The sequence below is a fragment of the Salmo salar genome, chromosome 21 (assembly GCF_965601325.2).
Source record: "Salmo salar chromosome 21, fSalSal1, whole genome shotgun sequence".
NCBI classification, from domain to species: Eukaryota; Metazoa; Chordata; class Actinopteri; order Salmoniformes; family Salmonidae; genus Salmo; species Salmo salar.
In genome coordinates this window covers 41,100,804-41,118,989 of record NC_138311.1, presented here as the reverse complement: position 1 = coordinate 41,118,989, position 18,186 = coordinate 41,100,804, and the positions used below count along the sequence as shown (strand labels likewise).

Below are 18,186 nucleotides of genomic sequence, written 5' to 3'. Positions count from 1 at the left end.
TATTTCTGTATGCCATTTATAAAGATCAATTAAGTGAGAGGTCGTGGGGTCCCATACCTGAGAGCACGGTGATATGGACCGGGGTCCCACTGCTTCTGTCTTGACCTTGTGCCTCTTGGTGATCATGGGGTTGACTGTGCTGCTCACCGCCGGGTCGCCACCAGCATTCTGCAGGAGAGAGAAGGAGTTAGACGTTAGAGAGACCCAGGCTATACCAGCCTTCTGAAGGACATTCTGTAGAGCGAGAGGTAGAGTTCAGATAGAGTGGTCCTTTGTGGCTCAGTTGGTAAGAGTGTCGAGTTCAATTCACACAGGGATTACATACAAAATGTCTGCTAAGTGGCCAAATAGAAGAAGGAGTCAGAGAGTTACGGTGCTCTGGTGCGAAGAGATGGAGGCAGCGTGAAGATAACCCAGAGTGGCTCTGGCTGACTGGCTCTGTTCTATGGCAACGTGATGATGTGAGGGTTGGTTGGTTCCAGAGACAACCTGAGCCAGCCAAGCACCAGGCTCAGGGCACATAACTCGTATAGCGACCCACCACAGAGAAACAGTTTAGACTGCTTTATGAGAGTCAGCCAGGGGAAATATGAAAAGAAAGAAATTATTACCCACACTGCAACGCTCAGAGCTTTGATCCTCCGACCAACTCTTAACACGACAGACAGACACAGCCTTTTAAAGCCTCAGTCACAGGCTCTGAGGAGGAGACACTCAGTGTGTGTGTGTGTGTTTAAGCATCATAAGAAAATATATGAAGGAAGGGTTCGGAGTCAGTGAGGAGGGGTCTCTCTAATCTCACCCAGCCACTACACTACAGTACAGTACAGTACAGTACACTACACTACACTACACTACAGTACAGTACACTACAGTACACTACAGTACACTACAGTACACTACACTACACTACACTACAGTACACTACAGTACAGTACACTACAGTACACTACACTACACTACACTACAGTACACTACACTACACTACACTACAGTACAGTACAGTACAGTACAGTACAGTACAGTACAGTACAGTACTGACTGTGCTTCTGGGATCTCACTAACACCAGGTGAAATGTGGTTCTGTTCACTGTCAAGCTGAGGGGGAATTCAGCTCTCTCTGCCTGTGTGTGAGTGTGTCTCTCTGTGTGTGTGTGTATGTGTGTGTGTGTGCGCACATTGGTTTAGTAAAATAGACATGGTGATGGAATGTATGGGTGTCTGTGTGTGTCTGAGGGGGAGATGGTAAATGAGGGGGAAGTTTACATTCATAGAGACCATATTGTATACAATCCGTTGATAAAGGAGACAGAGGAAACACTTCTAAGAACTGAGACAGATAAAAACAGCTGCTAGTGGGAGGGAGTCATCCTCCAGCTGAAACATCTCTCACCAAAAACACTTGACAGTTTATGAGAATCTTGGGCTGGATTAATTTACCATGACATCATTTTACCAATAACATAACTTGTACACAATGTACATATAATTCATGTTAGAGAGCTCTGGGTGTTCGTTAGGGCATCTTCACTTCATTTCAGTACATCTTGTGTTTTGTGTCAACTGAACATGACCCCAGATTCTGTGAGATGACAGATGTAGACTATTATTATATTACCCCTGTCTGTCTGGTTAGCAGGGATGCAAACTTGTCACCTTTCAGCGAAATTCGCCGTTTTGAGTGGGGGGGTTGGATCACTACTGGCTGTAAGCGAACGAGTGATGCGCGTTTGGAGCAATACTGGCTGTATCCAAGGCTCAGCCAATCGTTTACATAACAACAGAAATCAGCGCAACAAGCGACTGAAGAGACAACCATCAGCGCGCGCTCTGGAAAGACAGCGGAGAGTGGAAAGGCAGCTTGCCAGCTACAGCAGGGCGTCCCTGAACGATAACGAAGACGTAACGTTAGATGAGAAGCCTGACCACGGAGACGGGGGTGAGAAGGTGATGAAACCTACTTCATGAGCTGTAGCCGAAAAACTACTGGCATTTGGAAAGTTTGAGGTGAGGGAGAAAGTGTGGTGGAATGAGTATTAGCATTGTTAAATATCTTGTTAGCTGGATTGAATTAGCTGTGTGTTATGTGTTAGGCTATTAGTTGGTTGTGTTGTATTTACCAGTACCCAGTGTTCGAGGGGTCCGACATGCCAATCAACCTGCTATCTGCCAATCACGGGAATGCCTGGAATGTTCTGATGCCGGGCATCCTGGTGGTTGGCGGAGTGGCGTGGAGGGGGGTTGGCCAGGGGGGTGGAGCATTAGAAGTTAAGACCTAGTTTAGCCATTGCTCTCTCTCTTATTTCTGGCCTTCACAAGAGAAGGTCACGGTTGTTTTACAGGGTATCCTTCATTTATTTGGCGTGGGTTATGGCCAAACAGTAGCTTGTGTGAAGTTGGGTTAATAAACCGTAAATTCGTAAACTCAATCCTCTGTCTGGACAATTGTTCCTTTATGATCCAGTTAGGTCATTACAGTATTAACTGGTAATGTATACGACTCCTTGCCGTTCCTCAAGTTATAACGCGTTAGTTGCATACTGGACCCTGACATTCTGTGTGAAATATTAACTAGTTAACTAGCTAACTAACTAACCACTATCTGTTAACTAATGTTTTCCCTCTACAGCATGTGGTTAATTTTCAGAATGAGAGAATTAGGTGAAAATGAGGCATTTAACAAGTGGATTCAGGGATCAAGTGTAGCTGGAGCTGGGCCTGGTTTAAGCTGGATGCCACCATAGAGGTGAAAGGAACACCACACACTTTCCTGCTTTCGCTGGGACATTGTAGAACAGATGTCCACAGGCAGAAAGTGTACAATGTAATAATGTGCAGTGTGGCCCAAATATATTGCTTTTGTTGTTTTCAATTTACATGTAGCCTTGTGCACTTGATCGATGTCTATAGATGTTTTTTTCCCAAGTGCAATATTTAGATGTGTGTGGTCACAAGAGTTCTATTATAAAGGCTGTCATGGCTAACTGCAATATTAGTGTATTGTTTTTTTCTCAAGTGTCATTTGCAGTAAAGTCTAGGCAACAAATAACATTGGATTGCTTTCTTTACATTTTTTAGCTGTGAGTTAGGTTTACATTAACCACTTTTTATTTTACACACAGAGACTGATCATGTAGATCATATTCTTTGTTGTTTAATTAGTTAAAACCTGCATTTCCCCTAGCAGGGATTTTTTGCATGTTTCAGTGCAAGAAAAAAAATCACCTTTTTGGGCCCTCAGCAGTTTGCATCCCTGGTTTAGGAGACTCACCTGGTTGGACTCAGAGCTGGAGGTGTTGTGGGTGGTGTTGAGGGCAGAGGCTGCAATTGCGTGGGCATGCTGGCGGGCAGCGAAGGAGGGCGAGGGTTGGATGAGGGGAGGGGTATGGCCAAACGCACTCAGGCCTCTCTGTTGGTTGAACAGCTGCTGGTATGCCATGGGGTTGATGGAGTGGGGGAAGGTGAACGACGGACTGGGAGAGGAAAGGGAAGGACAGTTATTAGCGGATCCACTCCATTTACAACAGCAAGAGACAGACATAACTCCGCTATAGGCCTGGACATAAGGTTGAATGCTGTGGCGATTGAGTGAGCGAGTGACTAGTGTATGTGGAGCCCTTCAATAGATGTATAGATATGTGAAAGTAATAAATACTCAAACATATAGAGATGAGAAAAGTTAGAATACCTTGTAAGTTTTCTTTGAGTGAGTGACTGGTGTAATGCCTTGTGTTGAGCCTTGTGTTGAGTGTGTGTGTGTGTGTGTGTGTGTGTGTGTGTGTGTGTGTGTGTGTGTGTGTGTGTGTGTGTGTGGTGTGTGTGTGTGTGTGTGTGTGTGTGTGTGTGTGCGTATGTATGTACAGTATGTGTTTGAATGCATATGTGTATGTCCTGCACCTGATGCCGCTGACTGACAGGTGTCCGTAGGAGCTGCTGGCTGCAGAGCTGGAGCGTGAGTTGTTGATGTAAGCCACCAGAGAGTTGGGCGAGGTACGAATCATGGTCTGCAGGTCGATGCTGGCGTCTGAGAGAGGGGAGATGGACAGAGCTCGCTTCCTGTTCAACCTGGGGGTCAGTCTGGGGCTGGAGAACCTGGACACTGCAGAGAATGAACACAATCAATGAATCAAATGTATTTGATAACTGTTTAACTGTTGTCACTAGTCATCATCTGTTTTTAGATGAAAGCAGCACAAATATTTTCTCCAGAGGCGTTCTAGTAGAGGTCATTGTGCTGCTAGTCTGGTCTAGACTATAGTACAGTCCCCCCTCAGTCTGTTAATGGCTGTGCTCCAAATGGTACCCTATTCCCTATATAGTGCACTACTTTTGACTGGGCTCTGGCATAGGGCTCTGGTTAAAAGGGGTGCACTGTATAGGGAATAAGGTGCCATTTGGGACGCAGGCTATCTCTCTCCAGCATCTCTCTCATACAACCCTCCTTCTCCCCTTAAAGTTCACATCCTCTTATGCATAATTAATCACTTGCAATCATTTGCTGTAATTACCGTGATTAGAATCTCACCCAGTCAGTTGCATTTCAGCAAGTTAAATGGAGGCAATTTAAAAACATTTATTTGAGAATACCATTAAAAGAATGAGGCATAGCTACAAAGGGCAGAAGTCAACCTAGAGAGTTGTCGAGGGCTTTTCCTATGCTGTTTTTGGAGCATGAACATTACAGTAAAATAAAAAAAATGTTGTACTTTTTTTGCCCATGAACTGTTGTTTTGGTACTTTGTGTTAACTTGAACCCTTTTAGCACTAATTCCCTCAGGTTGTGTTTGATACTAATCCTTATTCTCTATAAGAATGCATGTAGACATACTAAAAGCACGTAGTTGTGTGTACGTCATTCTGATCTGAATTGAGCACTTTAACCTTCCTCTTTGGGACATGCAATGGAAAGCCCTTTTACAGGCTACATTAAACAGTTCCAGGTAGTCAAAGACATTTGGAAAGATGTCTTTCAGGGGTATCCAAAAAGTTCCTTTCATTTTTCTTTGTCGGCTTTGGTTTTGACTCCTGTGTTCCAGTGGCAATGTGTGACAGCTACTGTAGGGAGAGATGGAAAGAGACAGAGGAGGTGATAGGGGGGAGTGGCTAACGGAATACAGGGTAAGGGTAGAGGGGAGTGTCTAACGGAATACAGGGTAAGGGTAGAGGGGAGTGGCTAACGGAATACAGGGTAAGGGTAGAGGGGAGTGACTAACAGAATACAGGGTAAGGGTAGGGGGGAGTGACTAACAGAATACAGGGTAAGGGTAGAGGGGAGTGTCTAACGGAATACAGGGTAAGGGTAGAGGGGAGTGGCTAACGGAATACAGGGTAAGGGTAGAGGGGAGTGGCTAATGGAATACAGGGTAAGGGTAGGGGGGAGTGTCTAATGGAATACAGGGTAAGGGTAGAGGGGAGTGTCTAACGGAATACAGGGTAAGGGTAGAGAGGAGTGTCTAACAGAATACAGGGTAAGGGTAGAGGGGAGTGTCTAACGGAATACAGGGTAAGGGTAGAGGGGGAGTGGCTAATGGAATACAGGGTAAGGGTAGAGGGGGAGTGGCTAATGGAATACAGGGTAAGAGTAGAGGGGAGTGTCTAACAGAATACAGGGTAAGAGTAAAGGGGAGTGTCTAACGGAATACAGGGTAAGAGTAGAGGGGAGTGTCTAATGGAATACAGGGTAAGAGTAGAGGGGAGTGTCTAACGGAATACAGGGTAAGGGTAGAGGGGGAGTGGCTAATGGAATACAGGGTAAGGGTAGAGGGGAGTGTCTAACGGAATACAGGGTAAGAGTAGAGGGGCGTGTCTAACAGAATACAGGGTAAGAGTAGAGGGGAGTGTCTAACGGAATACAGGGTAAGGGTAGGGGGGAGTGTCTAACGGAATACAGGGTAAGGGTAGAGGGGAGTGTCTAACGGAATACAGGGTAAGAGTAGAGGGGAGTGTCTAACGGAATACAGGGTAAGGGTAGGGAGGAGTGACTAACAGAATACAGGGTAAGAGTAGAGGGGAGTGTCTAACGGAATACAGGGTAAGGGTAGAGAGGAGTGTCTAACGGAATACAGGGTAAGGGTAGAGGGGAGTGTCTAACGGAATACAGGGTAAGGGTAGAGGGGAGTGTCTAACGGAATACAGGGTAAGGGTAGAGGGGAGTGTCTAACGGAATACAGGGTAAGAGTAGAGGGGAGTGACTAACAGAATACAGGGTAAGAGTAGAGGGGAGTGTCTAACGGAATACAGGGTAAGGGTAGAGGGGAGTGTCTAACGGAATACAGGGTAAGGGTAGGGAGGAGTGACTAACAGAATACAGGGTAAGGGTAGAGGGGAGTGTGTAACGGAATACAGGGTAAGGGTAGAGGGGAGTGTCTAACGGAATACAGGGTAAGGGTAGAGGGGAGTGTCTAACGGAATACAGGGTAAGGGTAGAGGGGAGTGTCTAACGGAATACAGGGTAAGGGTAGAGGGGAGTGTCTAACGGAATACAGGGTAAGGGTAGGGAGGAGTGACTAACAGAATACAGGGTAAGGGTAGTGTTGGCCAGCTGCTGTGGGTCAACAGGTGCTGAGCATTAGCCCTGGTGTGAGGGGCCAGGACACAGACCAGGGCAGAGGACTGAGGGTAGTACTTGTCTGGAGGGTTATTAGGCCTAACGGGGCATCATCAGAGGTGCTGGCAACAGGAAGTTCTTAATAGCTCTCATCCCACCTCGCCAAAACACATGCCCCGTCAGACATGCACACACACACCAGCCGCCAACATGTCAAACACACCACTGTCAACCTGCTTTATTGGGTAAATTAGTGATCCTTCCTTCCAAACCTACGGCCATAAAAACTGTAGTCTTATACATGGTGTGTGTGTGTGTGTGTGTGTGTGTGTGTGTGTGTGTGTGTGTGTGTGTGTGTGTGTCGTGCGTGCGTGCGTGCGTGCGTGCGTGTGTGTGTGTGTGTGTGTGTAAAAACTTAAGTGTAATGTAGATGAGTCAGGCGCAGGACAGCAGATATGAGTAATGTACGCAATTTTACTCAACAATAATCACAATACACGTCAAATAAATCCAAGGCCACAATAACGGACCGCAATACAATAAACAATCACTCACAAACAAACATGGGGGAACAGAGGGTTAAATAATGAACAAGTAATTGGGGGATTGAAACCAGTTGTGTAAGACAAGGACAAAACAAATGGAAAATTGAAAGTGGATCGGCGATGGCTAGAAAGCCGGTGACATCGAACGCCGCCCGAACAAGGAGAGGGACCGACTTCGGTGGAAGTGGTGATATTAAGTCTTAAGTTTTCAAACTATTATGTTGTAAAAGGCATATGTGAATAAAGAGCAGCAGGACTCAAAAGGACTCTGGCTGCTCTATGAAAACTAGCTGTAGACATGTAAGAGATATTTATGAAAGAGTTGGCAAAAACAACAAACGGTCCTTAGGAATGTTCCTCTATGAAGCTAATAAATAAATGTGTCATGTATCATTAGGCGTGTTGAGAAAGAGGGGGTTTGTCTCAGGGGAGATGGGGAAGAGAGGGAGTAGAGGGGGAGGAGTGGGGAGAGGGTTGATACCCGAATACAGCGGTGGGTTTATAGTTCTCTAGAAAAGTTTTGGGTGGATTTACATTGAGTCTAATGGCTCTTTCTCTCTGCCTGGGACTGGGCTGGCCCATTGTTGAGCCGCTGTGTTTGTGTGTGCGTGTGTGTGCGGTGCAGCGGTCCTATTAATCTCTGCTTGCCAGAACTGAACCTCAGGGGAGATGCTTATTAATGTGCCACTTAATAAATCAGGAAACAAAACAGGGTACACTCGCAGCCTGGCAAGGCTGGCGCCTAACCCCCCTCCCCCCGCGGCACCTATCCCAAAAGACTGCCTCATACCTCCTAACCTCCAACCCCCATTACCCAGACATGGTCTCAACCCCTTTCCAAAAGACTGCTTCATACCTACAACATCCCCCAAACCCCACACCTATACCCCTAAACAAACTGTAGTCATAAGCCCCCAAACCCAAACCCACCACCACACACCCCTACCCTCAGACAGGATCTCAAACCCTCTCATACCTTATACTTCCAACCCCAAAATCCCCCTCCGTACCCACCCCTAGACAAACTGTAGTCTCTCCCTATGCAATTCAATACAACTTCATGTGTTAGTCAACAGTGTGTGCATGGGAGCAGTGTTCGCTCCTCTAGCCTGGATCTGGCACACCAAGGATACACTACTCCCGGCCCCCGTGTTAGAGACACAGCGTACAAGGTCATTGCTGCGTCTGCTCTGCTAGAGGTCACACAGGCAACACTCACATGGCGATGGAGTGTTTTATAGGTGGCGGGGCTCTAATTTAGGGATACGCCAGGTTCCGGCAGAGGAGAGTGAGAAACCAGATGTTCTATGAGGCGGGATACGCCGTGGGGAGGTGGCAAAGCGCTGGCGGAGAGATATGTCCTGTTCTTTAGGTCTAGGACGCTCTCTGTGGGAGCAGAGGAGAACAGAGCACGGGGAGGGTTGGCTATAATTGGTGGATCTGGGCTCATAATTACAGGCACTTCAGTGCACATTCACCAAAAAACTAAGAGTGATTATTTTAAGCATCTGCCTTGCTGTTTTAATTGAAATGGCTTTGTGGAAAATCAGAAAACTCTAATTGGAGGGTAGTTATCCTTTACCCCCCGTCCCTCCCCACCAACCCTAGTACAGCCCTAAACCAATGCCCCTCGAATGAGAGTTGGCACAGGTTCCACACACAGCACAGCACACAAAGGTAGTCTCCCTTTGTTCAGTGTAACAGTTTGTATGGGATCAGGAGAGCCAGTGGAGCCCTGTGGAGGGCCTGGCTTTGTTGGGTCATTAGTTAGGAGTGTTGATTCACTACATCCGCTGCTTTCTGGCTCTGACTCTCTCTCTCTTGCTCTGGTCTCTCTTTCTCTGGTCTCTCTCTCTCTGGTCTCTCCCTCTCTCTCTGGTCTCTCTTTCTCTGGTCTCTCTCTCTGGTCTCTCTCTCTGATATCTCTCTCTGGTCTCTCTCTCTGGTCTCTCTCTCTGATATCTCTTTCTCTGGTCTCTCTCTCTCTGGTCTCTCCCTCTCTCTCTGGTCTCTCTTTCTCTGGTCTCTCTCTCTGGTCTCTCTCTCTGATATCTCTTTCTCTGGTCTCTCTCTCTGATCTCTCTCTCTGGTCTCTCTCTCTGAGCTCTCTCTCTGGTCTCTCTTACTGGTCTCTCTCTCTGGTCGTTCTCCCTCTCTCTGGTCTCTCTCTCTCTCTGGTCTCTCTCTCTCTGGTCTCTCTCTCTCTGGTCTCTCTCTCTCTCTGGTCTCTCTCTCTCTGGTCTCTCTCTCTCTCTGGTTTCTCTCTCTTTGGTCTCTCTCTCTGGTCTCTCTCTCTCTGGTCTCTCTCTCTCTGGTCGTTCTCCCTCTCTCTGGTCTCTCTCTCTCTCTGGTCTCTCTCTCTCTGGTCTCTCTCTCTCTGGTCTCTCTCTCTCTGGTCTCTCTCTCTCTCTGGTCTCTCTCTCTCTGGTCTCTCTCTCTCTCTGGTTTCTCTCTCTCTGGTCTCTCTCTCTGGTCTCTCTCTCTCTGGTCTCTCTCTCTCTGGTCGTTCTCCCTCTCTCTGGTCTCTCTCTCTCTCTGGTCTCTCTCTCTCTGGTCTCTCTCTCTCTGGTCTCTCTCTCTCTGGTCTCTCTCTCTCTCTGGTCTCTCTCTCTCTGGTCTCTCTCTCTCTCTGGTTTCTCTCTCTCTGGTCTCTCTCTCTCTGGTCTCTCTCTCTCTGGTCGTTCTCCCTCTCTCTGGTCTCTCTCTCTCTCTGGTCTCTCTCTCTCTGGTCTCTCTCTCTCTGGTCTCTCTCTCTCTGGTCTCTCTCTCTCTCTGGTCTCTCTCTCTCTGGTCTCTCTCTCTCTCTGGTTTCTCTCTCTCTGGTCTCTCTCTCTGGTCTCTCTCTCTCTGGTCTCTCTCTCTCTGGTCGTTCTCCCTCTCTCTGGTCTCTCTCTCTCTCTGGTCTCTCTCTCTGGTCTCTCTCTCTCTGGTCTCTCTCTCTCTGGTCGTTCTCCCTCTCTCTGGTCTCTCTCTCTCTCTGGTCTCTCTCTCTCTGGTCTCTCTCTCTCTGGTCTCTCTCTCTCTGGTCGTTCTCCCTCTCTCTGGTCTCTCTCTCTCTCTGGTCTCTCTCTCTCTGGTCTATCTGGTCTCTCTCACTGATTATATTTTTTTTTGCATGATTTCGGTTTTGATGATTTTTTTTAAAACATTAAATTCACTATGCATTATGTGGGTTGAATGCTGTAACAACACAGAATAAAACAATTAAGTCCCATGATGGTAGTGATGGACCATGTGTGAATAACAATCAGTTATTCACAGTACTTCACTTTAATCAAATATTTAAGTTGTTGTTTTGTATATTACATTTGTTTTACTTGATGACTTTATTATTTCATTCCAAGTCATCATCTCATCACTATAGAGCTGCTTCCTGTGCTGTTGGACACATTTTTTTAGTAGTTCTTCAAAGTAAATAAGGCATACTTTTATGTCTGCTGAATACCAATACCTTGCGAAGCAACTGCTCTCTATGTATCCCCTCTTGATCGCGCATTCTTCTTTCTCTTACATAGCAGGCGTAAAATAAACATAGACCGGACAAGTAGCTGCTGCGCTATGGATTATGGTCATTGCAGTTAAAAATCACATTTTCTGCTCTAAACTATGTATAACATTGGCCTGTTGGAAACTACAACTCCCTACTACATTGCACAATTCGGGCATGATCTGATTTATCTCTAGAGAAACGGCAGCTCAAAAAACTGAACAAAATGGAATCCAATAAAATGTAACAGACATCAGTCAATTAGTTTTCTAAAAACCGAAAAACAACCAACATTTTGGTTAATCGCTCAGAACTACTATCTGGACTCTCTTTCTCTAGTATAGTTGCTATACAGTGGTTCCACTACATCTACAGCTCTGTCTCTCTCAGGTGAGCCCAGACTGAGGTGAAGCAAGCAGGCCCAGGCATTGATCCTGCGAGGCGAGGGAGAGGCCCAGCGCGATGCCCAATCGCCTCCCTGAACTACACCGCAGCCTGGGTACCAGCCAGCCAAGAGCCCCAGCACAGCCACCCCAGCTCCGCTCTGCTCTCCTCCGAGTGGTGAGGAATGTTTATTTTCCCTGGTAAATCTCTCTAATACCTTCACTGCACATTTTATTAGAGGAGGCTCGCTGTGATGATTCCCCTGTGAGCCCCTAGTGTCCTGCTAAAGCTAGACGTGTGTGTGTGAGCACATGTTCATACAGTAAGTGTTTGTGTATGTAGTCAAACCAGGGGGACAAGACCCCCCTCCTTCTCTGTCCCTCCCTCACACCTCATCCCCAGATTTATTTTTCCTCTGACTAGATGGAAGATATTTACTTTGGCAGCAGCTATTGTCATAGGACCTTCAGTTTCTTTTCCCGCCAGCAGGTTCCTCCACGGTTAGTTCTCTACAACCTGCCCCCCCCCCCCCCCCCCCCACCCACCCCATTCTTTCAGATCAGTGCAATAAAGGAGAAGTGAGGAGACAGATTGTTTAGACAACTGAAAAAGCTTATCCTTGTCCCCTTAGTTTGGTGATGTACTGTATGTGTTCTGCTGGGTGCCGCAAGTTTGGCCCACCATCAGGCTGTGTAACAGCATAATATCCCCCCTTGGTTTGGCCCACCATCAGGCTGTGTAACAGCATAATATCCCCCCTTGGTTTGGCCCACCACCAGGCTGTTAACAGCATATTATCCCCCCTTGATTTGGCCCACCATCAGGCTGTGTAACAGCATAATATCCCCCCTTGGTCTGGCCCACCATCAGGCTGTGTAACAGCATAATATCCCCCCTTGGTTTGGCCCACCACCAGGCTGTTAACAGCATATTATCCCCCCTTGGTTTGGCCCACCATCAGGCTGTGTAACAGCATAATATCCCCCCTTGGTCTGGCCCACCATCAGGCTGTGTAACAGCATAATATCCCCCCTTGGTTTGGCCCACCATCAGGCTGTGTAACAGCATAATATCCCCCTTGGTCTGGCCCACCATCAGGCTGTGTAACAGCATAATATCCCCCCTTGGTTTGGCCCACCATCAGGCTGTGTAACAGCATAATATCCCCCCTTGGTTTGGCCCACCATCAGGCTGTGTAACAGCATATTATCCCCCCTTGGTTTGGCCCACCATCAGGCTGTGTAACAGCATCATATCCCTCCTTGGTTTGGCCCACCATCAGGGCTGTGTAACAGCATAATATCCCCCCTTGGTCTGGCCCACCATCAGGCTGTGTAACAGCATATTATCCCCCCTTGGTCTGGCCCACCATCAGGCTGTGTAACAGCATAATATCCCCCCTTGGTTTGGCCCACCATCAGGCTGTGTAACAGCATAATATCCCCCCTTGGTCTGGCCCACCATCAGGCTGTGTAACAGCATAATATCCCCCCTTGGTTTGGCCCACCATCAGGCTGTTAACAGCATAATATCCCCCCTTGGTCTGGCCCACCATCAGGCTGTGTAACAGCATAATATCCCCCCTTGGTTTGGCCCACCATCAGGCTGTTAACAGCATAATATCCCTCCTTGGTTTGGCCCACCATCAGGCTGTGTAACAGCATAATATCCCCCCTTGGTTTGGCCCACCATCAGGCTGTGTAACAGCATAATATCCTCCCTTGGTTTGGCCCACCATCAGGCTGTTAACAGCATAATATCCCTCCTTGGTTTGGCCCACCATCAGGCTGTGTAACAGCATCATATCCCCCCTTGGTTTGGCCCACCATCAGGCTGTTAACAGCATAATATCCCTCCTTGGTTTGGCCCACCATCAGGCTGTGTAACAGCATAATATCCCCCCTTGGTTTGGCCCACCATCAGGCTGTGTAACAGCATAATATCCTCCCTTGGTTTGGCCCACCATCAGGCTGTGTAACAGCATAATATCCCCCCTTGGTTTGGCCCACCATCAGGGCTGTGTAACAGCATAATATCCCCCCTTGGTCTGGCCCACCATCAGGCTGTGTAACAGCATAATATCCCCCCTTGGTCTGGCCCACCATCAGGCTGTGTAACAGCATAATATCCCCCCTTGGTCTGGCCCAGTGATATGCTGTGTGCTGTGTTTGCATTAGGCTGTTGTCGAAGCCTGCGGTTAGTTACTGACAGATGTACTGACAGATGTATTTATTTGCGTGTTCATCCACCCAGGGGCCCATCTCTTCCCCTTTATCTATCAGAGATCACTCATAACATAACATGTCAGGTGCAATAGATTTACTTTAGGTTTACAAGGGGCTTTAGGGAACAAGGCCCAACTGGCCTCTGCCTGGTCTGCTGGAAGTGTCTGCTACTAGAGGGGAAAATTGGTCTTTGTTGGTTTAGCGGAGACTGTTCTTTCAGCCTGTGTGTCGGCCCGCCCGTCACATGAACGTGTCAGAGCACGCCATTGGCATGGACACGCATTTGGCACAGCAGTGAAGGAGAGCGTTTCGGCACGGCCCACACTAAACGGCCGACCGACGGCAGGCAGGATCTGCCGGTGTTTGTTTTGTAGGCCTGTCAAAGCAGACTGCATGTAGACTACATGGCACCCATGTCTCAGTCAGTCACACAGTAGGCGGAGGAGAGGAGCAGAAAGCTACTGCACTACTTTTGACCAGGGCCCATAATGTGTTCTTAGAGAAAGCATTACTACTTACTTAGCTACTCCCCTTCACCCTTAACAAAGGGACCCAAAGGATGCTCACACAGATTATTGTTCAGATTATTGACTGTTCTCATCAATTGTTTTACACAGTATACAATTGTCAATGTACAGAATACAGTACCATGCATGGAGATAGGGTTGCATGGTCTTTCCTGAGCAGTTAGCTCTGGTAGACTGGACTGGACAGCATCAGGGTGACATGTTTAGTGCAATTTAACCATGTTCCTGAGAAAAAGACAGAGAGAGTGTCTGGTTTATAGATCTGCTTAATGGCAAGCTGTACAATTGACAGTAAATCCATACATTTAGCCCTATGGAGATACGAGGATACCAGACTGTCTTAAAACTTTACTCACCGGCACGGCAGAATTTTCCATAAACACATTTCTCTCTTTTATTAACAACGATCACTATTTTATAGTTCAACCTTAAACCTCTAAGCCCACTCTCTCATGTCTGCAGTACTAATAGGAATAACTGGGAGGGAAAATAACCAGCCATACTTTAACTTTGGGTTCACTGAGGACTCTGCCCTTGTGGTAGGTCCAATGAGTTTATTAGAGCATAAACTGATTTTGAAATATGCATATAAATTTTATTTTATTTTATCAGAGCAAAGCTTCCAAAACAAACGTTGGGGTCTCGATGCATATGTATCACCCTCTCTGCTGTTAAATGAGTCTCTTTATTCGCGGGGCTGTCTGCTGAGCCTCTGAGCCATTAGATGGCTGGCTGGGTCAATACAGAGGCTGTGTGTGTGGAGCTGCTAGCCTCGCTAACCGCACTAACAGAGAGCCCCAGGCCCCGAGAGTGCCAGGACGTTGACCACATCAAACCCAGCGAGGAGAAGGAGAAGGCCCAGTGCTGTGCTGTGTGAGTTGGTGTCTGTGGGTGTCTGAGCAAACAGCCTCCCCAAACAACTGTGGGCAGCCAGCAGCAGTGGCGGTCACACCGGGAGAGAGAAGTGGATGGAGGAATGGAGGGACGGAGTAGTGAAGGGGGAAGGCAACAACATCTATGCCACAACCTTGCCGTCCGTTCTCCCCCCTCCCTCCCTCTTCATGTTTGATTATGTGATTTAGGGGTAATTTAAGGTTAATTTCAACGGCGGTCCCGTTTTCCTAGCGTGTGCGTGTGAGGATTGATGCGTAAGCGTCACGCAGGGTGGACCGGGAGCGTGACAGATGAGGTGGAAACACTGTTAGATGGCTCGCTCTCGCTCATTTTCCTTGGGTGGGTTGAGACAGGATGAAAGTGATATGGATACTACACCGGGAGTCTGTGCCTGGCAGGCAGCGACTGCATTTCTTTGACTGTCGAAAGGCATCGAAAGGCTTACTTTCATGGACAGTTTAGTTTAGTTTTCCACTCAGCACTATATTGCCCTTTCATACAGCTTACTGGAAGGTTCCTGGGTTCATTTAGCTTAAGTCGAATCCAAAAGTCTTGGTCCAGGTACTTGCAGCAATGTTAGGCTTTACTTACTATCACTTTGCTCATACAGATGTAGGATATTAATTTAAGTCAGTTTGCTACAGCAGGAAAATAATCCTGCAGAAACAGGAAATGTGAATTATTATGTGGATTATAATTAACAGACATTTTTGTAGGGCTTGATACATTTTTGTGTAAGGGAAAATCAAGTCTGAAATGTCAAAGTGAAAATTACAAACTTCAGCCTTACAAACTTCAGCCTTTTTAAACCTGAAATACACTATACGTTTTAAATTGAAGGAAAGTTCTCCTGCAACAGCGTGATCAAATTAAGATTCTACATCTGTAGTTCTGGGTCCTTTAACAATGCAATAACAGGCGAGTGAAACAGACTGGCAGCAAGGCTTTGGTCCCTCACCATATGTCTGACTTCTGTGAAAAGCAGGGTTGTTCGCCACTTCTCTTCTGTCACACTGTCACTGAATGACCCCTGCCTGCATCTAGCCTCTGTCCTTGCCGTTAGCTGTAGAGAGCAGAGCAGGAACCACAGATTTACAGTATACCTGCCATAACACTGACTGAGAAACAGAGAAGAGACAGATATAGAAGCTCTGGCATCTGCTGCTGCCTGCAATATAGTACATCCCCCCCCCCCCCCCTCTCTCTCCATGGTTGCCCTTTTAAGGTTACCGCTGTGAATTTACAGGATGTTACTGATAACAGTGTAACACACCTAAAACACTATATGACTGGCTGTGTGAATAAGAAGGCTGTGCTGGGAGAACAGTGGGGGTTTTTACGAGTCCCCAGCCTCAGGCCTTTCTGTGTTTATATAAGACCCCACGACTCTCACTTTGATGTGGGGAAGTCTTACACACAGAAAACCACAAGAAGAAAAGGCATCTATAAAAAGCACAACACCACATCCACATACCTGGAGATCAGCACAAAGGGCAACAAGGCTGTTAGTGTTTAGTAGTGTGGTATATGGATAACTAAGCTGTTAGTATTTAGTAGTGTGGTATATGGATAACTAAGCTGTTAGTATTTAGTAGTGTGGTATATGGATAACTAAGCTGTTAGTATTTAGTAGTGTGGTATATGGATAACTAAGCTGTTAGTATTTAGTAGTGTGGTATATGGATAACTAAGCTGTTAGTATTTAGTAGTGTGGTATATGGATAACTAAGCTGTTAGTATTTAGTAGTGTGGTATATGGATAACTAAGCTGTTAGTATTTAGTAGTGTGGTATATGGATAACTAAGCTGTTAGTATTTAGTAGTGTGGTATATGGATAACTAAGCTGTTAGTATTTAGTAGTGTGGTATATGGATAACTAAGCTGTTAGTATTTAGTAGTGTGGTATATGGATAACTAAGCTGTTAGTATTTAGTAGTGTGGTATATGGATAACTAAGCTGTTAGTATTTAGTAGTGTGGTATATGGATAACTAAGCTGTTAGTATTTAGTAGTGTGGTATATGGATAACTAAGCTGTTAGTATTTAGTAGTGTGGTATATGGATAACTAAGCTGTTAGTATTTAGTAGTGTGGTATATGGATAACTAAGTTGTTAGTATTTAGTAGTGTGGTATATGGATAACTAAGCTGTTAGTATTTAGTAGTGTGGTATATGGATAACTAAGCTGTTTGTATTTAGTAGTGTGGTATATGGATAACTAAGCTGTTAGTATTTAGTAGTGTGGTATATGGATAACTAAGCTGTTAGTATTTAGTAGTGTGGTATATGGATAACTAAGCTGTTAGTATTTAGTAGTGTGGTATATGGATAACTAAGCTGTTAGTATTTAGTAGTGTGGTATATGGATAACTAAGCTGTTAGTGTTTAGTAGTGTGGTATATGGATAACTAAGCAATAAGGCACGAGGGGGTGTGGTATATGGCCAATATACCACAGCTAAGGGCTGTTCTTAAGCACGACGCAATGTGGAGTGCCTGGACATAGCCCTTAGCCCAAAAATGCATAATTGAGCTCAAGTGCATCCTGTTTCCATTGATCATCCTTGAGATGTTTCTACAACTTGATTGGAGTCCACCTGTGGTACATTCAAGTGATTGGACATGATTTGGAAAGGCACACACCTGTCTATATAAGGTCCCACAGTTTGGAACCACCAAGACTCTTCCAAGAGCTGGCTGCCCTGCCAAACTGAGCAATCGAGGGAGAAGGGCGTTGGTCAGAGAGGTGGCCAAGATAAGACAATGCATGCGAGGCTTCGGGACAAGTCTCTGAATGTCCTTGAGTGGCCCAGCCAGAGCCCGGACCTGAACCCGGTCTAACATCTTTGGAGAGACCTGAAAATAGCTGTGCAGCGACGCTCCCCATCCAATCTGACAGAGCTTTAGAAGATCTGTAGAGAAGAATGGGAGAAACTCACCAAATACAGGTGTGTCAAGCTTGTAGTGTCATACCCAAGAAGACGCAATGCTGTAATCACTGCCAAAGGTGCTTCAACAAAGTACTGAGTAAAGGGTCTGAATATTTATGTAAATGTGTTATTATATTTTTAATACATTTGCAAAAATGTCTAAAAACCTGTTTTGGTTTTGTCATTATGGGGTATTGTGTGTAGATTTCTGAAAAAAAAGTTATACATGTAATCTGTTTTAGAATAAGGCTGTAACGTAACAAAATGTGTAAAAAGTCAAGGGGTCTGACTACTTTCCGAAGGCACTGTATACAGTATCACAAACCCCAGAGGAGCCTTATTGCTATTATAAACTGGTTACCAATGTAATTAGAGCAGTAAAAATAAATGTTTTGTCATACCCGTAGTATACAGTCTGATATACCACGGCGTTCAGCCAATCAGCATTTAGTGCTCGAACCACCCACTTTACAAGGGGCTCCTGAGTGGCACAGTGGTCTAAGGCACTGCATCTCAGTGCTAGAGTCGTGGTTCGATTCCAGGCTGTATCACAACAGGCCGTGATCGGGAGTCCATAGGGCGGTGCACAATTGGCCCAGCGTCGTTAGGGTTTGGCCGGGGTAGGCCGTCATTGTAAATAAGAATTT

The 18,186-nt window shown here is 46.3% G+C and overlaps 1 protein-coding gene across 1 annotated transcript in view; it reads right to left on the bottom strand.

Moving 5' to 3' along the window:
* Nucleotides 1-18,186, bottom strand: part of LOC106582360 (zinc finger protein GLI2) — a 178,592-nt gene that overhangs the window by 27,200 nt on the left and 133,206 nt on the right. Inside the window, exons 6-8 of the mRNA XM_045704761.2 lie at nt 3,898-4,099; nt 3,272-3,473; nt 58-168 (exon numbers count right to left, since the gene is read on the bottom strand). Of these exons, the coding sequence (XP_045560717.2) occupies nt 58-168; nt 3,272-3,473; nt 3,898-4,099 (515 nt within the window). The remainder of the gene's footprint in view (nt 1-57; nt 169-3,271; nt 3,474-3,897; nt 4,100-18,186) is intronic.